The sequence below is a fragment of the Myotis lucifugus genome, unplaced genomic scaffold (genome assembly GCF_000147115.1).
Source record: "Myotis lucifugus unplaced genomic scaffold, Myoluc2.0 scaffold_185, whole genome shotgun sequence".
Classification (NCBI taxonomy): Eukaryota; Metazoa; Chordata; class Mammalia; order Chiroptera; family Vespertilionidae; genus Myotis; species Myotis lucifugus.
Window position 1 is genome coordinate 2076545 of NW_005871233.1, and position 25450 is coordinate 2101994.

The following is a 25450-nucleotide window of genomic DNA, read 5'->3' on the forward strand; positions in this document are numbered from 1 at the left end:
TTAAGCTGAGGCCACTGAGTACCGGGTGTAGGGATGGAGAAGGTGATGGAGTGCAAGGGGGGCGATGTAGACAGAAGGAGACCGTAAGGACTGGGAAGGGGAGAAACTGGTTTTATTAACAGCAAAGGGTTGGAGGAGGGAAGGGAAACAGTGAAAGGCTCACAAATACACCACAGAAAAGTGCCTTCCTGCACATAATAATCATGTCTGCGCCAGCCCTGAAAGGACTCAGTCACTGTCACTGTCTGCTTCGCTGGAATCAGAAGCTGGGGCTTCGCTGCCATCCTCCTGGGCTGAGTGCTCACTGCCACTGGGGAAGGGACTGGCGCTGCCACTGGGGCTGCGGCTGGGACTGGGGCTCCGGTGGTCACCTCCATCGCTGCCACTCTCTGAATCATTGTCACTGCCATGGGCCCGTCCTCTGTCTTCGTCATCAGAGTCGGCGTCCTCTGAATCCGCATCACTGCCGAAGATCTCCTCTTTGTCCCGGGCAGCTCGGGCCTCATCCTCACTGCTCTCCTCGCCGCTACCACTCTTGTCACTTGCTTCATCCCTGTCACCCTCTTCCCGCTCACTCTCACTGCCTGAGCGCTCATCCTCACTGCCTTCTTTCTCACTGCTGCTGTCCTTCTCTTGCTCCTCATCTGTGAGGGAACAGAAAGAAGTGAGACCCAGTTTCCCACCCTCCCAGGGTTTCCAGGGATTAGCTTATGCAGCTTTACCTGAGCCCCCAGCTTCTTTCTCTTCTGTCTCCATTTCCTCTTCCTCCTCTTCCTCGGGTTCATGGTTCTCCAGCTGGGCCTTCCGTGCCTCCTGGGAAGCAGCAGGAGGGGAGGGAAAGTATTCTGTCAGGCTTTTGTTTCCCTCTTTACCCACCACCACCCTCCCCATGGGTGCCCTGAAACAGTGGTACTTGTTACCTGGGCTTCTAATTCCTTCTCATTCATGTCCCGGTGTTTGACCACAAGCAGGGCATTGGTACCCGACTGAACCCCAGCCTTGGCCCTGCGCTTACTTAGGCGGACCCTGCAGTGGGCAAGTTGGGAAAGGGGTGAGGAAGATGCAGTTAAAAACCCCAGTGAGGGGTGTGGTTCAACTTGGTTCTTCAATTCCTCACCAATGCTTAGCCCAGAACAGATAAGAATAAATACAGATTTAATAAGGGAAACTAAACTCTGGTTTGGGGGCAGAGGAGGGGAAGGGTTATTGCTCCCAAGATACCAATTTGATTGCCCTGCACTTTATAAAGTGTGTGTATAGGACTTTAATGTGAGTTAGTTACCAACACTTAAAAACATAGAACCTAGATCTCTGGTTTAGGGAAAATATGAATCTATGGCCCCGTTACACAGGCCTCTTAGCCTTCCACCACAGACCAGCAATGGGTTGGAATCTTTTGCTGAGCTGGGTTGTGGTGCCCCATGGAGAGTGCCAAGAGCTCTAGGTCACCCAGACCCCACCAGCCCATTGTGCCTTCTTTCACATTTCCTCGTTGGCTTACAGGATCAGAATTTGTAATCTCTACTTAAAATTCAAGGTCACACTTTTTCCCAACCCTTATACCAAAGGCCCCAGCCAAAAATAAACTTTTAGCCATCAGGGAAAAGTTTTGGGGTCATATTTTTTAACTTGGGTATCCAGGATTTCATTTTAAATATGCTAATTTTATGTATAATCCCATACTTTAGCTATGTTTACTTTCACATGAAGTCTCTTAATATCAGGAAATTTGGCTGTCTACCCTGCATAAAAGGTCTAAATATCTCTAGTGGGTTACTGTGTTAGAAACAGATCTAGCCCACATGCATGAGCAGGCTTCTGCTAGTCGCTTACAAATGCATGTGACAAATCCTTAGGTACAAATGACCTCTAAGGTGGCATATCCTAGGGTCTTGACCCTGAAGCATGGGCCCAGGCTACTCTGAGGTAGAAATCTGAGGTATATGCGCTGAGTACCTGGTCTCCAACTCATTGTAGTAAACTCCATCACCCTCTCGGAAGATGAAGAAGTAGTTTTCCTCATAACCCTTGCTAGCTTTGTTCTTCACATTCCAGTTGTATTCCCGAGCAATCTTGTAGTCATATCTGAGGATAAGGGGGACAGGGTTAGCCCCATTTCTTCCCTTTGAGGGAGAAAGACACACTTCTCAATCCCCAACCCACGCACACATCATCCGGTGCATAGTCCATTTCCTCTTCCTGGTCCCGCTTTCGTTTCTTCAATGTCTCTTCCACAGGCAGGAAGTAGGCCACAAACTGGTTTCCTTCCTCATCCATCATGCCCCTGGTTGGGGGAAGAGGAAGAGCTGTGATAAATGAGGACAAAGGGCAATGAGAAATAGGCCAAGGTTGGCAACAGGGACACTTACCTGATCATGGCTTGAGACATCATCTCCAATGCAGCTGCACCACTCGTGTCCTTGGGGGCTGGGTCTGAGTCAAAGATTACCTGAGCACATGGATTAATCCACATCTGTTGGACAGAGGACACTGGAGTTAGAAGTGAGACGTGCAGAGATGACAGGCTATCTCGCTCTGCCTCCTGTATCAAATCTGACCTTAAAGTCTGGGAAGACGGGCATGACCTCCACCGGTGTCACTCGGGGCTTGCTGTAATGCTGGGAGATCTGGTAGGGACAAAAACAGGGTGGTGAGGAGGAGGAGGATGAAGAGCTTTGAAGCCACCTCTTTTTCTGCCTCCCCATCTTAGTCCCTCAGTTACCGACTTCTGGGCATCCTCAAAAGTCTTCTCAATGGCTGTTATCTGGCTATCCCTATCTTTGTAAATTTCTTCCTCAGTGAACTGCTGTTTTACAGAAACCCCAATCCTAAGGGTGAAGAGAAAGAAAGGCCTTTAGGGACCACTGGACACACCTGAAATTTCTACCTTCCCTCCCTACCTACCACAACTTACTTCACCTCAGGCTTCTCATTGGAGATGCCGTAACGGTTGAACTCAGTGGAGATATACTCTGTCTTCCGCATCCATGGCACCACCTTTGCATGCTGCTGAGACCTAAGGTGGAGGATCAGACACTTCAGGACCTCACCACCCTCCTTCCATTGGAGCCAGTCCCCAGTCCCCACTCAGCATCCTACCCGCTCACCTCTTGGAGCTAGTGGGGGCCTGAATCTCTTCTTCCAGAAGCTTCTCATCAGCTGGATCTAAGAGTACTAGAGGAGAGAAACCATGATGGAGGTCCAGGCCTGGCCTTTGCTAGTCTAAAGCAGGTCCTCCCTGCCTCCCTACATACCATTGGGGTCAATGCGGTAGGTGTCAGGGTTGATGAGGTCAATGGTGACCCCCAGGTCTGGCTCAGTCAGGAGGTCATGTTTGTGCTGTTTTTCCAAGGAAGTTGCTTTGTACTGAACAAACCTGGATAGGGAAACATGCCCATTATGGTTTCCTGACTCAGCTTTACCCCTCAAATCCCTGCTTCACAGAGGCTAAACTTCTACAGGGAGGAACTCAAGAGCGGAGTGTTCCCCCATGTCCAAGTCTGAACACTTGCTCTCCAATGGAAAGAGACTTGGACACTGCTTGCTCATTACCAAATATTTATCAGGCACCTACTACTGTAGTATGTGCAGGGTACTGTTCTAGGCCCAGAAGAGAGAACAATCAACAAGAGAAGCAGTCCTTGCCTGCAAGGAGCTCATACTCTGAGTTGTTTCCCATTCCCAATCTTAAGTCTCACCTGTTCTGGTCGAAAGGGTAGGTAATAAACTTGGGGTCGAAGGGGATGTCAGGGAGGCTATTGCAGTACTTGACTCGGCAGACCACTCCAGATCTAGGAATAGAACAGCTCCTTTAAAAAGCTACTATGAAGGTCAAAAGAAAAAGTATCAAACTCAAACTACAGTAAGTAGAGAGGAGACAACACAAAAAAGACCTAAAACAACATCAATAACATAAAATGTGGAGGGGGTGTAAAAATGTAATCCTTATAGAATATATTTGAATTTAAATGCCTATTAGCTTAAAATAAACTGCTAGTGATAGCCATAAACCTCAAAAGCTATACAAAACCTACAAAAGTTATACAAAGAAGAGAAGGAACCCAAACAAAATACTAAAGAAAGCCAGCAAACCACAAGAAGGAACAAAGGAGAGCTATAAAAATGACCAAAAAAAAAAAAAAATGAACAAAATGGCAGTAAGTGCATACTTGCCAATAATTACTTTAAATGTAAATGGATTAAGTACTCCAATAAAAAGAGATAGGATGGCTTAATGGATTAAAAAAACATGACCCTAATTTGATGAGCAAGAATAGATCCAGCCATAATCGGTTTGGCTCAGTGGATAGAGTGTCGGCCTGAAGACTAAAAGGTCCCGGGTTCGATTCCGGTCAAGGGCATGTACCTTGGTTGTGGGCAAATCCCCAGTAGGTGTGCAGGAGGCAGCTGATCGATGTTTCTCTCTCATCTGTGTTTCTAACTCTCTATCCCTCTCCCTTCCTCTGTAAAAAATCAATAAAATATATTTAAAAAAAAAAAAAAGAAGAGATCCAGAGACAATGGGTGGGGGGGGGGGGGTGTTAGAGAGCAACCGAAGGACTTGTATGCATGCATATTAGCATAACCAATGGATACAGACGTGGGGCGGTGGGGGCTTGCCCAGGGTGGGAATGGCTGGGGGAGTGGGGGTGTCAATCAGGGAAAAAGGAGACATATGTAAAACTTTAGACAATAAGTTAAAAAAAAATGACCCAACAAGGGTAGTGGTGGCAGTAGCAGCAAAAAAGAAACAAAAACATGACACAGCTACATGTTGCTTACAAGAGACTCACTTCAAATTGAAAGACATATACAGACTGATGCCTGGCCAGTGTGGCTCAGTGGTTGAGCGTTGACCCATGCACCAAGAGGACACGGGTTCAATTCCAGTCAGGGCACATGCCTGGGTTGCAGACCCAATCCCCCCGTAGGGGGCATGCAGGAGGCAGGCAATCGATGTTCTCTCTCATTGATGTTTCTATCTCTCCCTCTCCCTAAAATCAATAAAAAAACATTTTTTAAAAAATACATATACCGGCCCAGCCAGTGTGGTTCAATGGTTGCATGTTGACCTATGAACCAGGAGGTCATGGTTAGATTCCCATTCGGGGCACATGCCCGGGTTTCAGGCTCGATCCCCAGTAGATCAATGATTCTTTTTCATCATTGATATTTGTAACTCTCTCCCTCTCCCTCTTTGAAATAAAAAAACATATATTAAAGAAAAAAAGGCATATACCAGCTGAAAGTGAAAGGATGGAAAAAAGATACCCCATATAAATAGAAGCAAAAGGAAAGCTGGATCCCTGGCCAGGTAGTTCAATTGGTTAGAGCACTGTTCTGATATGCCAAGGTTGCAGATTCAATCCCCAGTCAGGACACATCAACCAATGAATACATAAATAAGTGGAACAACAAATCAATGTTTCTCTCTAAAAATCAGTAAATATAAAATAAATGTTTTTTTAAAATATGTTTTTATTTATTTGTAGATAGAGAGGAAGGGAGAGGAAGAGATAGAAACATCTATGAGAGAGAACATCAATCAGTTGCCTCCTGCACGTCCCCTACTGGGGATTGGGCCTGCAACCGAGTCATGTGCCCTGACTGGGAATTGGATGACGCTTAATCCACTGAGCCACATCAGCCAGGCTATAAATTTTTAATAAAAATAAACTGCTGTAGCCATGGCAGCAGCTGAGACTGGTGAGCCAGGTACCGCTGCCGCGGACCAGAGAAAAACTACCTGCCAACTTCAGCCTGGGCTGTTTGCCACTGCTGCAGGGTCGGAAGCTATGGCCAAGGACATCCTGGGTGAAGCAGGGCTACACTTTGATGAACTAAACAAGCTGCGGGTATTGGAACCAGAGGTTACCCAGACCATAGAGCTCAAGGAAGGGCTTTGTGGACAAAATTGGCCCATTTCAGAAAATACTAGTAGTTGGTGGTTTACTTGAGCTTGTTGACCAACTTGCAAAAGAAGCACAAAAGGAGATGATGAAGGCCTTTGGTGCTCAGAATTTGCTCAAATCTATAGCAAAGCAGAGAGAAGCCCAACAGCAGCAATTCCAAGGACTAATAGCAGAAAAGAAAATGCAGCTTGAAAGGTATCGGGTTGAATATGAAGCCTTGTGTAAAGTAGAAGCAGAACAAAATGAATTTATTGGCCAATTTATTTTTCAGAAATGAACTGAAAATTTCATTATATAGCAGGAGGGCAGATAAAGCAATAAATTATTGTTTTCAAATGGCAAAAAATAAAATTTAAAAACTGGAGTAGCAATAACCATATCAGACAAAACAGACTTTAAAACAAAAAATGTAAAGACAAACAAGCACACTACATAATTACAGAGGGTAAATCCAAGAAGAGAATAAAGCAATTGTAAATATCTACATACCCAACATAGGAGCACCTAAATATATAAAGCAAATATTAATGGACATAAAGGGAGAAATCCACAGTAATAAAATATAGTAGGTAACTTTAATACCCCATTCACATCAATGGATAAGTTCATTGAGACACAAAATTAATAGGGAAATAATGGCCTTAACTGTCACATTAGACCAGATGGACTTAATGGACATTTATAGAACATTTCATCCCAAAAGCTGCAGAATGCACATTTTTTAAATGCACATGGCACACCCTTCAGACTAGGACCACAAAACAAGCCTCAAATTCAAAAAGATTGAAATCATTATCAAGCATCTTTTCTAACCTCAATATCATCAAACTAGTAATCAACTACGGGAAGAAAACTAGGAAAAAAAATACATGGAGACTAAACAACATAATATGTTGAAAGAAAACAACTTTTCAAGATTTATTGGATGCAGTAAGAGCAGCTGTAAGAAGGAAGCTCATAGTTATACAAGCCTACCTCAAGAAATGAGAAAAATCCCAATAGCCCTGGCCAATATGGCTCACTTGGTTGGATGTCATCCTGGGCACCAAAGGGTTGCTGGTTCAATTCCCAGTCAGGGCACATGTCCCAGCAGCAGGCATACAGGAAGCAGCCAATCGATGTTTCGCTCTCACATCTATGTTTCTCTCTCTCTCTAAAAATAAATTCTTGCCCTAGCCATTTTGGCTCCGTGTATAGAGCATTGGCCTGCACACTGAAGGGTCCTGGGTTCTATTCTGGTCAAGGGCACATGCCTGGGTTGCAGGCTGGATCTCTAATAGGGGTGTGTGCAGAAGGCAGCCAATCAATGATTCTCTCTCATCATTGATGTTTCTATCTCTATCTCCCTCTCCCTTGCTCTCTGAAATCAATAAAAAATATATTTTTTTAAAAGTCAATTCTTAAAAATCTTTTAAAAAGGAAAATCCAAATAAACAATCTAACTCTATACCTAAAGAAACTAGAAAAGAACAAATAAAACCCAAAGTAAATCGAAGGAAGGAAATAGTTAAGATCAGAATGGAAATAAATAGAAATTTTAAAAACAGTAAAAAACATCAATTAGACTAAAAGCTGATTCCTTGAAAAGATAAACAAAATTAACAAACCTTTAGTAAAGAAGGCCCAAATAAAATCATAAATGAAAGAGAAGGTACAGCCAACACCACAGATAAACAGAGTCACTCAAAAAATACAATTATAGGCTAACAAATTTGACAATCTAGAAGAAATGGATAAATTTCTAGAAATAACCTCCTTAGACTGAACCAGATTGAAATAGAAAATCTAAACAGAGCAATTACTGGCAATGAAATTGAAGTAGTAATAAAAAAAACTCTCAACAAATAAAAGTCCAGGACCAAATGGCTTCATAGGTGAATTCCACCAAACATTCAAAGAGTTAACATCAATCCTTAAACTATCTCCAAAAATTGAAAAGGAAGGAACACTTCCAAATTCATTCTACAAAGACAGCATTACCTTAATACTGAAACCAAAGACATTACAAAAAAGGGAGCATTTGAGATCTTGCTCTCCTGCATGTTAGCTTGGCTCAAATAAACTCTTATAAAAAGTAAAAAAAAGTAAAAAAAAAAAAAAAAAAAAAGAGCCCTAGCCGGTTTGGCTCAGTGGATAGAGCGTCGGCCTGCAGACCAAAGGGTCCCAGGTTCAATTCCAGTCAAGGGCACATATCTCAGTTGTGGGCTTGTGCAGGAGACAATCAATAGATGTGTTTCTCTCACATCCATGTTTCTCTCTTTCCCTCTCTCTTCCACTCTCCCTAAAAATCAGTGGAAAAATATCCTTGGGTGAGGATTAACAACAAAAAAAGAAAATTACTAGCTAATATTCTTGATGAACAGAGATGCAAAAATTCTCAACAAAATATTAGCAAACTGGACTCAACAAAACATTAAAAGGGTTATACACCATGACCAAGTGGGATTTATCCCAGTGATGCAAAGATGGTTCAATATCAGTAAATCAATTTGACACATCAAGTTAAAAAAAAAAAAAAGGATAAATGCAGAGAAAGTGTTTGATAAAATTAAGCATCATTTTGCCTGGCCGGTGTGGATCAGTGGTTGAGCATCGATCCATGAACCAAGAGGTCACCAGTTCAATTCCCGGTGAAGGCATGTGCCCAGGTTGTGGGCTAATCTACACCAAAGGAGACAAGGATATATAATAAATCCTAGCCACAGCAATCAGACAGGGGTGTGCAGGAGGCGGCCAATAAATGTTTCTCTCTCATTGATGTTTCCATCCTCCTCCCTTCCTCTCTCTCTAAAATCAATAAAAACATTATTTTTAAAAATTAAGCATCATTTTATGATAAAAACTCTCTACAAAGTGCTTATGGAAGGGACATAACATAATAAAGGCTTATATATGCCAAACCCACAGCTAATATACTCAATGGTGAAAAGCTGAAAGCTTTTCCTCTAAGATCAGAAAAAAGACAAGGACGCTCATTATCACCACTTCTGTTCAACGTAGTATTGGAAATCCTAGCCACAGCAATCAGACAAGAAAAAGAAAAAAAAAAGGCATCCAAATCAGAAAGGAAGAAGTAAAACTCTCATTATTTGCAGATGACATACAACATATAAAAAACCCTAAATAATCCCACCAAAAAGAAATTAGAATAAATGAATTCAGTAAAGTTGTAGGATATACAGACTCAATATACAGAAATCTGTGGCATTTCTACATAGCAATAACGAATGATAAGGAGAAATTAAGAAAAACCCATTTACAATTGCATCAAAAAGCATAAAACGCCTAGGAATAAATTTAACCAAAGGCATAAAAGACCTGTACTCAGAAAACTGTAAGACACTGAAGAAATAAGTTGAAAATGTGAATAAATGGAAGACATACCTTGCTCATGGATTGGAAGGATTAACATTGTTAAAATGTCCTTACTACCTAAAGCAAATTACAGAGTCCATGTTATCCCTATTAAAACACCAATGGCATTCGTCTCAGAACTATAACGAATCCTAAAATTTCTATGGAACCACAAAAGACTCCAAATAGCCAAAGAAATTTTGAAAAAGAACAAAGTGGAAGATGGTTCCATACTCCCTGATAAGCTATGGTATAAAGCTACAATAATCAAAACAGTATGGTACTAGAATAAAACAACATAGATCGCCCAGCCAGTGTTCTCAGTGGTTGGGTGCCGACCTATGAACCAGGAGGTCGAGGTTCCATTCCCTGTCAGGGCGCATGCCTGGGTTGTAAGTTTAGTCCCCAAATGGGAGGTGTGCAGGGGGCTGCCGATCAATGATTATCATCATTTGACGGTTTTCTCTCTCTCTCCCTTCCTTCTGAAATCAATAAAAATATATTTTAAAAAGCCAAAACATAGTTCTAGCTGGTTTGGCTCAGTGGATAGAGCCTGCAGACTGAAGGGTTCCAGGTTCAATTCCGGTCAAGGGCACATGCCCAGGTTGCAGGCTCAATCCCCAGTAGGGGGTGTGCAGGAGGCAGCCAATCAATGATTCCCTCTCATTGATGTTTCTACCTCCCTCTCCCTTCCTCTCTAAAATCAATAAAATATATTGAAAAATAATAATAAATTTAAAATATAAATAAATACAAATAAACAAATGGGACTACATCAAACTAAAAAGGTTTTGCACAGCAAAAGAAACCATCTACAAAATGAAAATACAACCTACTGAGAGACGACTTTCACAAATGATATATCCAATAATGGGTTAATATCCAAAATATATCAGGAACTCATACAACTTATCAAAACAAAACCCACGAACACACACACAAAAACAATCCTAATATATAAAAACCCTGGGTCCCTCAGCACTGGGTTGCCATGGCGACCCAGCACTGACTGCTGTGGCTGCAGGCATGGTGACCCAGCACTGACTGCTGAGGGGGCTGTGAATCAGGCCCGGTGAGAGTCCTGAAGAGAAAAGCAGGGTCTGATCCATAGCCGTTGTGGCAGCTGTTGATCAGCACTTGCCTCTCTCTCTCCCTGCGGTTGCCAGCAGCCGCGCCTCCATTTCTCTCCAGGCCTCCACCCAGGCTGCTGATCAGCCCCGCCTCTCTGATCAGGCCCTGCTGATAGGCCCAGAGACGCTGACTGGCATAGAAACCGATCAATCAGAACCAAATGTGGGTGAACTGTGAGGAGCCAATGGCTGCCTAGGAGGCGGAGCTTTTGACACTGACTGGCATAGGAACCGACCAATTAGAACCAAATCGGCCAGCAGAGGAGGGCAGTTGGGGGCGAGATCAGGCCTACAGGAGAGGGCAGTTGGGGGTGATCAGGCCGGCAAGGGAAGGCAGTTGAGAGGCGAGATCAGGCCAGCAGTGGAGGGCCATTGGGGGCGAGATCAGGCCGGCAGGAGAGGGCAGTTGGGGGCAGGCGAGATCAGGTTGGCAGGGGAAGGCCATTGGGGGCGAGATCAGGTTGGCAGGGGAGGGCAGTTGGGGGCGATCAGACAGGCAGGCAGAGAGGTTAGGGGCAATCAGGCAGGCAGGCAGAGGGGTTGGGGCAGGCAGGCAGAGGCAGTTAGGGGCAATCAGGCAGTCAGGCAAGTGAGCGGTTAGGAGCCAGCGGTCCCAGATTGCGAGAGGGATGTCCAACTGCCGGTTTAGGCCCAATCCCACAGGAATCGGGCAGTCGGCCATCCTCCAAGGGATCCCCAATCGGAGAGGGTGCAGGCTGGGCTGAGGGAACCCTCTCCTCTGTGCACGAATTTCATGCACCGGGCCACTAGTCCATTTATAAATAGGGAGAGGACCTGAATAGACATTCTCCAAAGAGGACGAACAGATGGCCAACAGACATATGAAAAGATGCTCAACATCATCAGGGAAATACAAATTAAAACCACAATGATTGTCACCACCTGTAAGAATGAACAAATAAATGCTGGTGAGGATGTGGAGAAAGGGGAATTCTCATACACTGTTGGTGGGATTGTAAATTAGCACGGCCACTATGGAAAACAATACGAAGATTCCTCAAAACATTAAACCCTACATTCACTGCAGCATTACTAGTAATAGCTGAGATACAGAAGCAACCTAGATGTCCATCAATAGATGACTGGATAAAGAAGATTCAATATATATATTGAAATATTATTCAACAATAAAAAAGAATAAAAATTTGCCATTTGGGACAACAGGGGTGTATCCAGACGGTATTATGCTAAATGAAATAGAGAAACAAATGCCACATGATTCCACTAAAAAACCCCACACAAAACAAATGAATAAACGAAACAAAATAGAAACAGACCCATAGATATAGAGAAGAAGCTAATGGTTGCCAAAGGTGAGGAGGATGGGGGTTTGGGAATAAAAAAATAAAAACCGCTGATACATTGGGTGTGGAAACTGGCCCTTGCTGCCCACCTGTTTCCCACCCCCCATTGGCCCACCCCTCTTAGGAAAACAGAATGGGGCTCACCTCTCAGGCAGAGTCCGATGGGAATTGGGCCTGGTGGGTAAGAGAGAGAGAGACATTGGTAGAAAGAAGGAGAAGACGAAATTGACAGGAGTGAAGGGGGCATCTCCAAGTTTTTAAAAGAGGATTGCCTTTCTGAATAAAATCTCCAAGAGTTTAATTCTCGAACTCCATTGGGGGGGGAAAGGGACAACACCCCATCCCTAAAGAAACCCCTCTCTTCTGAGTGCTCCGTGACGTCACGGACAGACCTGGGGGGCTAGCGACGCTAGAAGTAGACTCTGAGCCCGACCCCCCGCCTCGCCGAAACCTGGACAGACAATAAAGCTAAAAGGTGAAGCGTTTACCTGTGGCCATCTTCCCGCTGTGCCTGGGTCTGGATGGTGGGCGCCATGGCGACGAGGCGACAGCAGTCCGGACCTGGCCGAGCCGCGGGGAGACAAGCTGGGGCGTGCCGACTTCGACCGACACCTAATCCGAGGCAGCGCTCGGGCCGGCGCCCCGGTCCGTGAGGCCAGCGTCGGGATGAGGTGGGCCAGTGCGAGGAGTTCCAGGGGAGACAGGTAAACGCGCAGCCGCCGACTCTCAGCTGCGGACCCACCAACCGCCGCCAGGAGAATGGGCACGGACAGAGCCGCGAAGTCTTCTGGGAAATAGAGTCCGGGTTAAACCCACACCCGGATTGGTCAGCAGCTGGGAAAGGGGCGGAGCGAGAGAAGAGGCTTTTGTGATTGGTGAATAGGTATCTTTAGTAAGGGACGTAGGATTTGGGAATCAAGTCTTGGAAGCGCCTTCTTTCCTCCCATTGGCTGAATTGTTTGAGTGGCGCTAACTAGCAAACCGGGCCTGGAGCGGAATACGCTAAAAAGAAACCTGAAGACGCACTTATGACGCACTTCCGGCGCGCTAAGTGGGGGAAATGGCTGCGTCTCAGCCGCAGGTTCCAGCGGCTTCTTCCGCTGCTGGTGTGTCGGGTCCAGGTTCAGCTGGTGGCCTGGGTACCCAGCAACAACCGCAACCACCTACACAACTGGTGGGGTCCGCCCAGAGCGGGCTTTTGCAGCAACAGCAACAAGACTTCGACCCTGTGCAGCGGTATAAGATGCTCATCCCACAGCTGAAGGAGAGTCTGCAGGTGATCCGCCGAGAGCTGCTAGACGCTAGCGGGGTTTGGTTCTCTGACTCAAAGGAGGCAGACGGGGGTGCTGCTTAGGGAAGCAGCGAGCAGAAGGAGCGTTAGGCAAGGGAAAAGGGGTGAGACTTGGTCTTCGTGGGAGCAATGCGAGTGTTGAGCCTGGGATTGGCCAGAACTCGAGTGGGAGGGAGTTTAAAGGAGACGCCGGGCTCTGGTCGTTAAGGCCTGAGGAATTGACGGCTTGTACAGAGAGATTCTGATTGTGATTGGTGGATGAGGGGGGACCCTAAGGTATGTCGGGAGGTCATTGACGAGAACCCCAGATGACAGCGGGCCGCTGGGGAAAATACAGGTGTTTATTTAAAGCTATAGAAATGGAAACGGAAGTTACTCTGGAGTTACAGGAGGAGAAGTGGCAAAGTGAAGTTACAGGAGGAGAAGTGGCAAGTGAAGAGGAGGCCTGAGATTGGGTCTGAGGAGTGTCCCCTTCTCTTTCTCCATCTCCCGCATCTTTTTTTTTAAAACTAGACTTTGATGAAAGTTGCAGCCCAGAACTTGATTCAGAACACTAACATAGACAACGGACAGTAAGTGTATTCCCGTTTCCCAGGATCTCCATCCATGTCCACCCCATTCTTAGAAACTCATTCCCCAAGCCCCGCCCCCCCCCCCCCGCCTTTCCTCCTATTTTCAAGCCCGGTTCCCTAGCTCCTGGCCTTGCTCTTTCTGCCTCTGCTACTACTGCCAATCCCCTAGTGCCTGCCTCTGGGAACCTGTGCCTTTACCTGATTTCCTGATGGATACTTGATTGCGTAGACACTCATGTCCCAGAGACTGAAAATCATCCCTCAGTCTCCTTCTTTTCCCGGGCTATAGAAAAAGCAGTGACGGACCCATACAGCGCTTTGACAAGTGTCTGGAGGAATTCTACGCACTCTGTGACCAGCTGGAACTCTGCCTGGTAAGCGGCTTCCTAGACACGGGGTGACCACAACCCTAACTCAATCCCTGGGTCTTCAGGAATTCTTAGTCAGTCAACACAACATACAGTGAGCACCTGCTGTGAGCCAAACCTGTGCTTCAGCTGATGTTGGGCACCCGGTGTTGCCCTGATCTTAGCCCTGACAGAGCTTCCAGTTCAGTGCAGTGACATACGTCCCCAAATAATGATGGCTCAGAGCACTAAGAGTTGTGATGGGAGAAGCCTAGGTTTCAGAGTTCAGGGCTCAGATGGGGTTGGGGACACGGTTAGAGAGGTCAGAATTAAAATCAGGGAAGCTCAGGAGGCTGTGGAAGCCCAGAAAAGGCATCTAACCCTGCCTGGGGTGGTGCCAGGGAGAGAGTGGCTCAGGGAAGGCTGTTGGTAGAGAGCAGATTAGAGGCGAGGCAGTAACAAAAATTGAAGAGGGGCAGGAATTGAGAAGAGGGCAAGTAGCAAAGAGCACAGCATCTGAAATCAGATGGACCTCCAACCTCTACTTCTGACCCATGGGTTCCTCCCTAGGAAAATGGATTTTCAGGAGAAACTCAGCAAGTTCATGCATGTACTAGACACATGACAAATGTTTCCTGTAGTATCATGTTGTCATCATTGTTTTTGTAGTATCATCGTCATCATTATTTTGAATTAGATTTTAAAGTCAGAGTTTGAGAAGACTGGTAGTGGTAGAAAGGTATTCCAACCAAAAGGAACAGCTTCTGCTTTAGGAATGTCATGAAATACAGTCTGACTGAGGTGTATTTGGCATTGGGGTTTGTTGATTTTTTTTTTTTTAAGTGCTAGTGGTAAGATTTATTAGGATAAAAGAGGCAAGATCATAGCAATGGGAATAAACCTAGACTGGGATGCCTAGACTCAGAAAGGAAAGTTAAGAGGCAAAAGGAGAGGCTTTAAAGCCCACTGCACCCCCAGTAGCAAGGCTCATGGGGACCCTTAGAGTTTAGGAGAAAAGAAAGCAAAATATGGCCCAGGGGGTAGGAGGCAGCCGGGGAATGGGGGCAGGTTGGAAGAGGTTAATGGGGGAAAAAGGAGGACCTATGTAATACTTTCAATAATAAAGATTTTAAAAATATATATATATGGCCTGAGGGAAGGAAGGGGAGGTTGCTCCAATGTTGTTGAATTTTGAAAACAGCCCTAAGGGTGCTGGGAAGCCATCCAGGGTTTCAAGCTTGGAAGAACATGGACCCATTGCTTTTTGTTGTTTTCTTTAATCCTCTCCCAAGGATTTTTTTTTCATTGATTTTTAGAGAGAGTAGATGGGAGGGGGAGAGACAGAGAGAAATCTATGTGAGAGGGACACATCGATTGTTTGCCTCCCGCACACACCCGACCAGGGATTGAGCCTGCAACAGAGGCACATGCCCTTGACCGGGAATCAAACCTGGGACCCTTCAGTCCTCAGGTGAACACTGTCCACTGAGCCAAACTGGCTAAGGCATTTTATTTTATATTTTTGGGTTTATTTATTTATTTATTTTTAATTGATTTCAGAGAGGGAGAGACAGAAACATCAATGATGAGAGAGAATCATTGATTGGCTGCCTCCTGCACGCCCCCTACTGGGGATCGTGCCTGCAACCTGTGCATGTGCCCTTTGTCGGAATCGAACCTGGGACCCTTTAGTCCACATGCCGATGCTCTATCCATGAGCCAAACCAGCGAGGGCTTATTTTATGTTTTTATTTCTCTTTAGAGAAAGAGGAAGGGAGAGAGAGAGAAACATTGATCAGCTGCCTTCTGCATGCACCTTCCTGGGGATCGAGCCCGCAACCTGGGCATGTGTCCTGACCGGGAATCAAACCTGCAACCTCTCAGAACATGATCCATTGCATTTTAAAGAATATTCCTCTGGCTCCCAAATGAGGGATGGGTTAAAAGGGCCAAGGGTGGAGGCTGGGATTTCAAGGAGACAGCCATGGCAGGATTTAATGGGCAAGGCTCTGGCGAAGGGCAAATGAGCGACTCAGGTTTCTGTACAGCCATGGAACTGATGGGTTGTGAGAGGAGGAGCCTCGAGGATGCAGCCCAGGGCTCTAGTTGGAGTGGTTGGGTCATTAGTTAGACAGGGACCCAGGAAGAGGAGCAGTTTGGGGTTGCGGAGAGAGCGTCAGAGCTCTGGAATTTCAGGAGAGGCTGGGGACATACATGTACTATCATCAGTGCAGAGGTGGGTTCTGAGTAGTGTGTGGGGATGAGATAGCCCCAAGAGGGCATAAGAATGAGAGGAGGAGGTGGGCCATGCAAAATGCTGCATTTAAGGCTTGGATAGAGCAAGTACATAGGAGTTCAGAAGCCTGCATGCTACCCCAGGCTGGTTCTTGGGGCAGGGTTGGGAGTACCCAGAATGAGGCTGATGCTGCACCTTGCCTGCCTGTCCACAGCGCCTGGCACATGAGTGCCTATCACAGAGTTGCGACAGTGCCAAGCACTCTCCCACGCTGGTGCCCACAGCAACCAAGCCAGATGCAGTACAGCCCGACAGCCTACCCTATCCTCAGTACCTGGCAGTCATCAAAGCCCAGATTGCCTGTGCCAAGGACATTCACACCGCTCTGCTAGACTGTGCCAACAAGGTTACTGGGAAGACTTCTGCACCACCTACTGGCTCTGGGGGTGCCTTGTGAGCTGGCAGGGCTGCGAGTGAGCAACTTGTGGGGGAGAGGGACAGGGAAGGAATGAAGAGTGACCTCAAAGCAGCTTTGTCTCTGACTTTTCTTCCCACCTGAGTTCTTGGGTGGCAGCCAGCAGGGGGCAGCAGAGGCCACGGGGAAGAGGGGGTGGGGAGCCACTCTGTGGGTGGCCTGCTCTCCCTAGGGAGTGTGGACTTTGGACTGTGCCTGTGGAAAACCTCTTCCTGGGATGCTTCCATTATCTGCCCTGAGTTTGAAACCCTAACTGGGCCCCTGTCCCTCTGTCCTTACTTGACTCTGTCCCAGTATGGGTGTGGTCTCTGTGCTCCTTTTTCTAGCTGTTCCCTTGTGTGTCTCTGCTGCATGTATCTATTATCTCTCTCATTCAGCCTTTTTGTCCATATGTCTGTCTCTCTGCCTCTGTGGTTCCGTGTCTCCCTATCGCTGACCATCTTTCAGTCCCCCTTTGCTGGCCTCTGCCCCCAACTCCTCACTGGAACTCTGTGTCTCTGAAGGAGACCAGATTCTGGGAGCCAGAACCTCTGGGATACCAAAGGCGAGGGGAGGGAGCTTCATTTCCAGGAGCTAGCTAACAGCCAAGCCAAGGGATCCCAGGCACCTCCCATGTCAGCCCAGCCCCCAGTATCCTTGGCCCAGGAAAGGGGAAGTAATGGGGTCCAAGCCCTGACCTCAGCATGCCTGGTTGGGGAGCAACTCAGGCCCCCACCCGTACCCAGGGCCTGCGTCAGCATCACTTAAACTGGGGGCATTGTGCAATCTGTGGTGAAGCCTTGGCCCAGCTGGATGCCTGGGTCACCATATTTTTAGGCCCAAAGCAGAAGTGAAAGGGCCTCAGAAGGGGTGAATCATCTGTCCTGGGGAAGAACCCAGGTGCCTTGCCTGGGCCCCAGCTCTGGGAAGCAGGCCTTGGGGAGGGGGCTTCAAGGAGGGAGTGCCCTACCAGGCTCCCCACTTCTCTGAGAGCAAGCTTTGGAGAGCTCAGCCATGGCCTTCAGGCCTAGGCAAGTGTAGGGTGTAGCTGCCAGCCCAGGCCTAGTTGGAGGGGTGTGAAAGGCTCCAGTGACTCAGCCTGGTTGGGGAACTGCCCCACCCAATATCTTCTGTGCCCTGATTCCCATGTTCCTGCCCAGAGGCCTCTTGTTCTGGACCCCGCATCTGCACGGAAAGCCCAGGAACATGGAGACCCATGATTTACCCAAAGCCCAAGTCCCCACACTGGAGTCCTTGGAAATGGCCAGCCGTGTGGGTGTGGGTATGGGGCAAGTAGGACAGGCCCACGGGAAGGGCAGCAGATCTCTGGGTCACTAGCTGAAGCTGCTGTCCACAGGTAGAATTTCTTCCTCAGGGAAGCCACATTTCTGCCCATTTATTTGACTGAATCAACTCCCCAGGTCATCTAGGGTATTTCCTTTACTTAAAGTGAACTGATTATAAACTTTAATCACATGTACAAAATTCACAGCATCATCTAGATTACGGTTTGATTGAATAACAGGGGACTGTAGCCTAGCCAAGTTGACATGTAAAACTGACCATCATAATCTAGTCCTTGTCGATTTGGCACCCATACACATCTAATTAACCATAGTTAATCTCTAATTAAATACAAGAACAAAGTCATCTTCCCACCTAACATGATGCAATTATCTGTACAGCCAGAAATGCACTCTTTACCCCAAAGAGCCCCCTGGCTCCCAGCCTGGGGTACATGATGTATATTAGTGGGAGATGTAGGTCACAGCACACACATTCAGGGGACATGCACAACTGTCCTGTGAGGTGGAGTCAGCACCAGAAACTTACTAAGAAAATCATAAGGAATGAAAAATACAGTATTTATTGAAAAAAATCCACATGTGAGTGGACCTGCCCAGTTCATGGGTCAGCAGTATGTCAAATAGAAGTTCCAAGAAGAAAAATAAAGCAGAAAACTGGGATCAAAAGTAGAGAGACTTTTGATTGGGGGAAGTGGGGTGGGGAGTAGGAATAAATAACACATGCAAGACTTGCATGTGAAGAATTACTTTATTGAGAAAGTTTGAGAGCTTAGGTTGGGTAGTGGTTTATAGGTATTCATTATTATGGTCTGTAAATAGATGTCCCATGTATTTATTAGTTGTTAAGTAGATAGCAATATTTTTTTTTAAATCTTTGACAGAGGATATGAAGGCCTCACTGACAAGATTGACTTGAAGGAGAGAGAATAAGTTATGAAAATAAGGGCATTGAGGGAAACAGCATTCCAGGAAGAGGGCATGGAATGGCAAGTGCAAGGCCCCGAGGCAGGAATGTGACAGTGTTTATGGAATAATGTGGAGGCCTGGACCATAGTGAAGGAGCTGGAATAGAAGCCAAGACAGGATATGGAGGACCTTGGTTTAGATCTTCACTGGATTATTCAACCCAGAAGGAGATTGTACAGTCAGGGGACATAGGGACTTATCTCACCCCACCCAGCAGGGAACAGCATAACCCGCCATCCTACAATCATGGTGTACTCATGGTCTTAGCACAAGCCCACAGACTAAAGGAACAATTCAACCATGTAAAATATATAAACAACCCTCTAACCACCACTTAATCTGCTATCTCTCACCCCATCACAGACTTTGCCCATGACAGGCTGACTCAGCCCTGCCCACAATCAACACTATCAAAAGCAGCCTTGGCTGGGGAGAGATAGATAGTTTCCCAGGTGGCAATGTGTGTGTGCCTGTGTGTCTGGTTGGTCCACAGAGGCCACCAGGATCAGCGAAATGGAGTGGGGTGTGCGCCAGCTGTCCGCCCCATCATCATGTTGCTTCTAGACGTCAGGAACCAAAGTTCACCAGTTTCACTGCCTTGTGACTGGCCACAGAGGAACCGGATCCAGATAGTGGCCTCATGTCCTCAGCAACACCCCCCAAATAAGGACACAGACACATAACATTCACTACACACACTGAGCTGCAGGAACCTTGCACACAGCTACAACTGCCTGTAATCTCACAGATACTTGAAAATAAACAGATTTTAATCTCACAGATACACACTCAACTTTGAAGTGTGTGCACAGATCTTTATCGTACAAGAGGGCAGTCATACCCCCACTGGGCTCCCTCAAGGAGTTACACTTAGTCACTCCAGATCCCACAGTGGGTCAGAGCTATACATAGGTGTGCGATGGGTAAGTCACACTGTCATGAATGCCGCCTCAAAGGCAGTTAGAGTTGAGTACATACTCAAGATGGTTAAAGTAACATGGTAGAATCAATCACACAGGTCCAGGCGGTTTCACACATTTATTCACAGGCATGTCAAGTGGGATTGGAAGACACAGGCCTCACACAGTAAAATGGACCGCAGGCACCCCGGTCTCACAAACCCAGGCAAACCAGGTGCACATCTTCACACCTGCAGCGCCCACACTTCACACAGCGACCGATACACACGCCCCGGTGGCCCCACGCATGTGCACACAGCCCACCGCTCCTGCTCACGCCCAGTCCGGCCGGGCGCACACCCGGCCGGGACCCGCACGTGCCTCCGGCGCAGGGCCCCGCTCGCCCGCGCACTCTCGCAGGCTCTCACACCCCCGCGTTTCCCGTCCCCGCTTGTTTTTCTGGAAACTACTCTCCACTCCCCTCCCCCTAGGCCGGAAGTGCTCGCTGTATTTTTAGCCTCTCTGGTTTCCGCCCCTTTCCCCCTTCTGCCGGCCTAAGACCTGCCCCGGGTGCCCGCGGGGTACCCGGCCATCCCCCTCCCCACCGTCATTCCAGAGGGGATTCCCGGCCGCTGGCGGGGCCCCGGATTTTCCCGCTGGCTACGCGGGGAGTGGGGAGGAGTCCTGCCCTGAACTTCCGCCTCAGGCCCGGGCCAAGTTGGAGAGGGGATAGGAGCCGGGCTGCCAAGTCCGAGGAAAGGGGCTGGGGGCTCGGACTCGGGTCTGACGAAGGACTGGGCGAGGGGCCGGCTGTCCCGGGTCTGAGAGTGGAGGGGGCTGGGACACCGGACCCCTAGATCTGGGCAAGGAGTGGCCGGAGCCCGGGCTTCTCGGCCCGCCCGCCGGTTGCGGTAGGTGGCCCGTCCTTGCTGGTGCCAAGGCCCCCGCCCCCTCCAGCCTCTAGGAGAGCTGCCCTGTCCCAGCGTCCAGGTTGTGGTTGACTCAGCACAGGGACGAGGGGAGGGGGTCAGCCTGACTCAGGCTGGGAAAGGTCCCAGGCTCCTGGGAATCGACACTGGAATCCTTCCCCCAGGATCGCTCCGAAGACCCCAGGGTGTCCCCCACCCCGGCTTCCCGCGCCTTCGTCCTACTAGCGGCCGAGGGGTCTGGAGCCTGGCCCGGGGGCGGGTGCCAGACACCTCCCCTTTCAACCTTTTCCCGTTGTCCTCGAGCCTCTGTTTACAGGCGACTGAAGCCCTGGTTACAGAGGAACCGGGCGTCACGGCTTCCAGGAAGCCCCCTCCCCCCGCCCCTTGCGAGTGAGTCACGGGAGGCTGCAACCGTGCGGAGCCGCCCGAAGCGGCCCAGCTCACGGGACCGGCCGGGAAGGCCCGTCTGTCGCCCCAGAAGGCGCCGCACCAGGGATTCCCCTGAACTCTGTCCGACGAGGCAGGTCGGCGTGCTTGACCGAATCTCCCACCTCCACACAAGCCAGCAGTCAGCCTGCACTAGTGAACTTTGCACCATTGTAACCACTCCGTGGCAATGATTTCTGCCCCCGATTTTCACGCAGGGCAGCCAGCTCACCAAGACTCCCTTAAGAAGAGTTTTCTTCCCAGATCACAAAGTTCTCGCGCAGGGCAACCCTTTGACAATAAACCACTTGAGAATGTGGGAAAGGTTCCGGCAAGTTTAGAATTCCCTCAAGGCACGCCTCTCTCTAAGTCCCAGGACCATCAGTTGTGGATGACCCATTTCTTCCATCTCAAAACAGCTTTTAATCAAGGTAACCCTCCACCATAATAAAAGATTGAGATTTCCAATCTTGGGTTTTCCCAGAAAGCAAACTCTTAACATGATTTATTGCCCTGGTATTAGGCTGCTGCCATTTACTAAGTAGAAGGAGAGTAACTTGACCTCTATTCCTGGGTTTCCTCGTGTGTAAAATGAACACAATAACCCCTCCTTGAGTTAACGAACTTAAAAGCACTTTCATATGACGGCATCTAGCCCAGAGAAGGCCATCAGAAGTGCCCTATCTGCGGGAGGCCGCGAGGCTACAGCGGCTCTGGAATTGGGAAGGGAGGCCCTTTCCAGTCTTGCCAGATACCGGGGTCCCCACCCCTCGCGAGTGAGGGTGCGGAGGGCCGAGGTCTGCGGATCTGGGCTGTTTGAGGGCGAAACCAAGGCAGGCGGGTCGGTCTCCCAAGAGAATTCTCTGCCAGGCCTTTGGTCTCTTCTGTTTTGCTCCTGCATATTTTTGTCTTGTGGGTTATTTGTTTTATTTCCTCCCTCTTTTTATTTATTTGACTTCCCCTCTAGCTTTTCGCTCTGAATTTGTCCCTGGGACTGTCTCTTCACGTCTTTTCTGCCTGTGTCCCCACCTCTCCTTACCCTGTTTTTTCCTTCTCTTCGTATACCTCCCTGTGTGTGTCCCTCCCTCCCTCTGCTGTGTATCTGTGTGTTTCTCTTTGCGTCTCTCCATTTCTGGGTCTCTGGCTCTCTCCGCGCTTCTCCCCGCCGCCGGCGTCAGTCTTTCTCCCACGCGCACGCCCACTGCCTCGGCCTCTCCCCTCGTCGATTTCCCCTGGAGCCCTGCCCCCACCTCCGTCCCAGTTCCCTTCCCGGAGCCTCAGTCTCCAGCCTTGAAAAGGGGCCGACACCCCCATCCCACGCACTCCTCGCAGGGTCGCGGCCGCTGGTGGGCCCAGGTCCCGCGCGTCCCGGCCGGGGGCGGGGCGGAAGGGAACCAGTCCCGGGCCGGGCGGGCTGCGCTGCGCTGGGGGGTGCGCGTCCGGGAAGCGCCCCTCCTGGCCCCGCCCACCAGCGCCGGCCCCGCCCCTTTTTCTATAAAATCGCCGACTCCTCCACCCAGCGGCAGCTTGGCCCCGGCGCTCGCACGTTCTCCCGGGTTTCCCGCAGATCACCCTTCTGCGTCGCCATGGATCTCAGCGCCCTCTACGAGGTGAGTCCCCGCCGACCGGCACCCTGGGGTCCCCGTGCCCAACGGACTCCCTTCTCAAACTAGGGCTCTGTGGCATCGCCAACTCCGGCCGGCACCCCTGGCTCTCTACTCAAACTGGAGCTCCTTAGCGCCGCCCGCTCGGGCCCGGGGTCCTGCCTCCCTTCCCAGTGTGGTTCCCTGGAGGTGAAAAATGGAGCCTGCGACTTTCGGGTCTCGGCCCAAACCTGGATAGGGCGTCCCTAGGAGATGGAAAGCTGGAGGAGTTTTCTCAAACTAGGGCTGTCTGGAGGCGGAAATGGCCCCACACCTGGCTTCCCCCCAGTAGTTGCTGAGGGTGCGGTTTTATGCGGAGACGTTTCAGGGGCTGGAATCTTGGGGTGAAAAAGGCGATTTATGAACCAAGAGAACTCTGGGATTCCAAAACCGAAGAGATCGCACTCCTGGGTTAACTTTGCCGCCCCGCCAGTTGTGAAACTGGAGAACACGAAGCGCTGGGGTCAAATCCCGAGAGACCCAGAGGCTCAAAATTGGTGGACAGTGGTGTGCCCTGAGTGGGGAGCCGGGATTCCTGGGCCCCTCGAGATGGGCTTCTGTCCCGAAAAAACTCAGAACTTCCAATTTGGGATCCCCACAATCTCTAACCCATGGGTTTCTGCGGGCGGGTGGGGCTCAGGCCAGCAACCCACAAACTGGACTGGCAAGCTCTGAGGTGCCCTGCAGCTGGGGAGGGGCGCCACTTGCATTTTCGGTGTTATAACAGATCCCTGTTCCCACAGAGCCTCCTGTTGCTGAGCCCTGATCTGCTATCCAACCAAGGAGATACTGAGTCCAGCCCAGGCTGGGCCTCTGGACTCTGGAGCCCCAGCTCATCAGACTCCAGTTCCGCTGGGGTCGCTGCCCGCCTGCCTGGCCGTTCTACCAGCCTGGTAGAGGGTCGAAGCTGTGGCTGGGTGCCCCCACCCCCAGGCTTCGCACCCCTGGCTCCCCGCCCAGGCACTGAGCTGTCTCCCTCACCTACTTCCACCCTCACCACCTCATCCAGATACAAGACTGAGCTATGTCGAACCTTCTCAGAGAGCGGGCGCTGCCGCTATGGGGCTAAGTGCCAGTTTGCCCATGGCCTGGGCGAGTTGCGCCAAGCCAGTCGCCACCCCAAGTACAAGACAGAACTCTGCCAGAAGTTCTACCTCCAGGGCCGCTGCCCCTACGGCTCACGCTGCCACTTCATCCACAACCCCAGTGAAGACCTGGCCTCCCCTGGCCACCCCCATATGCTGCGACAGAGCATCAGCTTCTCAGGCCTGCCCTCTGGCAGAAGATCCTCGCCGCCACCAGCAGGCCTGGCAGGCCCTTCCTTGTCCTCATGCTCCTTCTCGCCCTCCAGCTCCCCACCACCACCACCTGGGGACCTTCCACTTTCACCCTCTGCCTTCTCTGCTGCCCCTGGGACTCCTGTGGCCCTAAGGGATCCCACACCAGCCTGTTGTCCCTCCTGCCGAAGGGCCACCCCTGGCAGCGTTTGGGGACCTGTAGGTGGCCTGGCTCGGAGCCCCTCTGCACATTCCCTGGGATCTGATCCCGATGATTATGCCAGCAGCGGCAGCAGCCTGGGAGGGTCTGACTCACCCGTCTTCGAGGCTGGAGTTTTTGGACCACCCCAGCCTGTAGCCCCTCGGCGACTCCCCATCTTCAATCGAATCTCAGTGTCTGAGTGACAAGTGCCTGCCCAGTACAGATCAGCTGTATCTCAAGGGGGGCCATTTCTCTTGTGCTATGGTCTCCACAGAAGCCCTGGGGCTGTGGGGATATGGGGAACTCAATCAAGTGGCCTCACTGCCTTCCAAATGCATTAACCTACTCCCCTGACCCTGTTCTGGGGCAGGTCCCCAGTGGGCAAGCTCAGTGTTCCTGGTGTCGGAGGAAGGAGTGTATTCTGGAGTCTTTTTTTTTTTTTTAATATGTAGCAAATTTGAGGGTGGCAGTGAACCCTCTCCACACCACCGCTCCCCTTCCCAATGCTGTGAATAATAGGCCCCTACTGCCCCTCTCGATTTTTCCTAGACCCCTGAGGTTCTGGTGTGACTGGTGGTGACTGGAGCCTTCCCCTTGAGGGTCAATCCTGGTGCTCAAATTTCCCTCCGAAAGCAAGTAGCCAAAGTCATTGCCAATCCCCTCTCCCCAGCCATTGGGCCCTTTATTTATGACGACTTTATTTATTCTAATAGATTTTATAGTATTTATATATATTGGGTCGTCTGCTTCCCTTATATTTTTCTTCCTCTTTTTTGTAATGTTGGAAATGATGGAATAATTATTATTATAAGTATGCTATAATATATTAAGTAATATATATTGTTAAAGTTTATTTTTGTGTTTTTTGGAATTTTTAAATAAAAGTCATCTGTGTGTAAAATCCAGTCCTGGCTTTTCTCCGGTCTAGAGGCAGTGAGGAGTGGGGAGGATGGTGTGGCCCTTTTTTGAATCCGGGAGAATCCATCCATAGTTGCTCCAAACCTTTCCTGAGCAGAACTGCCCTCCCCTCTTACCTGGCAGGAAGTGATGTCACCTGGACCAGCAGTTCACCTGAGAGGGCGGGGCCAGGTGAGGTCACCAGATAGAAACCGGGAGAGCCAGTTCCCAGGGCGTGGGGGACGCTGGCGCTCCCGTCTGGTCCGGCTCTTCGACCGACTTC

General features: G+C 49.2%; 2 protein-coding genes and 1 pseudogene across 6 annotated transcripts; 2 read left to right on the plus strand and 1 right to left on the minus strand.

Moving 5' to 3' along the window:
* Positions 1 to 94: 94 nt before the first annotated feature.
* Positions 95 to 12491, minus strand: PAF1 (PAF1 homolog, Paf1/RNA polymerase II complex component). Of its 3 annotated transcripts, XM_006096700.3 has the most exons (15): positions 12210 to 12491; positions 11866 to 11895; positions 6402 to 6416; positions 3699 to 3791; positions 3255 to 3376; positions 3108 to 3174; positions 2915 to 3016; positions 2723 to 2828; positions 2559 to 2627; positions 2370 to 2473; positions 2168 to 2284; positions 1957 to 2085; positions 921 to 1026; positions 723 to 813; positions 96 to 644 (listed from the first exon to the last, which is right to left on the minus strand). In XM_006096700.3, exons 1-15 carry the CDS (start codon positions 12254 to 12256, stop codon positions 229 to 231), a joined length of 1614 nt encoding a protein of 537 aa, XP_006096762.1. In that variant the 5' UTR covers positions 12257 to 12491; the 3' UTR covers positions 96 to 228. The 3 variants fall into 3 exon arrangements, with proteins under 3 accessions (XP_006096763.1, XP_006096762.1, XP_014318109.1); XM_006096701.3 differs by lacking the exon at positions 6402 to 6416 and having other exon boundaries at positions 95 to 644; positions 12210 to 12490; XM_014462623.2 differs by lacking the exons at positions 6402 to 6416; positions 11866 to 11895 and having other exon boundaries at positions 12210 to 12343.
* On the plus strand, positions 5592 to 6416 carry LOC102422604 (annotated as a pseudogene).
* Positions 12492 to 12724: 233 nt separating the features above from the next.
* MED29 (mediator complex subunit 29) lies at positions 12725 to 25171 on the plus strand. 3 transcript variants are annotated; one of them, XM_023760595.1, is made up of 5 exons: positions 12746 to 12997; positions 13526 to 13584; positions 13850 to 13958; positions 22669 to 22758; positions 23535 to 25171. In XM_023760595.1, the coding sequence occupies exons 1-5, from the start codon at positions 12782 to 12784 to the stop codon at positions 24471 to 24473; spliced, it is 1413 nt and encodes a 470-aa protein (XP_023616363.1). In that variant the 5' UTR covers positions 12746 to 12781; the 3' UTR covers positions 24474 to 25171. The 3 variants fall into 3 exon arrangements, with proteins under 3 accessions (XP_006096766.1, XP_023616363.1, XP_023616364.1); XM_023760596.1 differs by having other exon boundaries at positions 13874 to 13958; XM_006096704.3 differs by lacking the exons at positions 22669 to 22758; positions 23535 to 25171 and adding an exon at positions 16382 to 16696 and having other exon boundaries at positions 12725 to 12997; positions 13874 to 13958.
* Positions 25172 to 25450: the final 279 nt, after the last annotated feature.

Bases quoted from the DNA above. Each gene is read 5' to 3' on its own strand.
- PAF1 (XM_006096700.3), bottom strand. From the start codon at position 12,256: ATGGCGCCCACCATCCAGACCCAGGCACAGCGGGAAGATGGCCACAG. The intron at 3,017-3,107 runs GTGAGCGGGTAG...CCTCCACCTTAG, and splicing joins GCCCCCACTAGCTCCAAGAG to GTCTCAGCAGCATGCAAAGG. The intron at 2,086-2,167 runs GTGCGTGGGTTG...CCTTATCCTCAG, and splicing joins GACTATGCACCGGATGATGT to ATATGACTACAAGATTGCTC.
- MED29 (XM_023760595.1), top strand. From the start codon at position 12,782: ATGGCTGCGTCTCAGCCGCAGGTTCCAGCGGCTTCTTCCGCTGCTGGT. The intron at 12,998-13,525 runs GTGATCCGCCGA...TTTTAAAACTAG, and splicing joins AGCTGAAGGAGAGTCTGCAG to ACTTTGATGAAAGTTGCAGC. The intron at 13,959-22,668 runs GTAAGCGGCTTC...TCCTCCACCCAG, and splicing joins ACCAGCTGGAACTCTGCCTG to CGGCAGCTTGGCCCCGGCGC.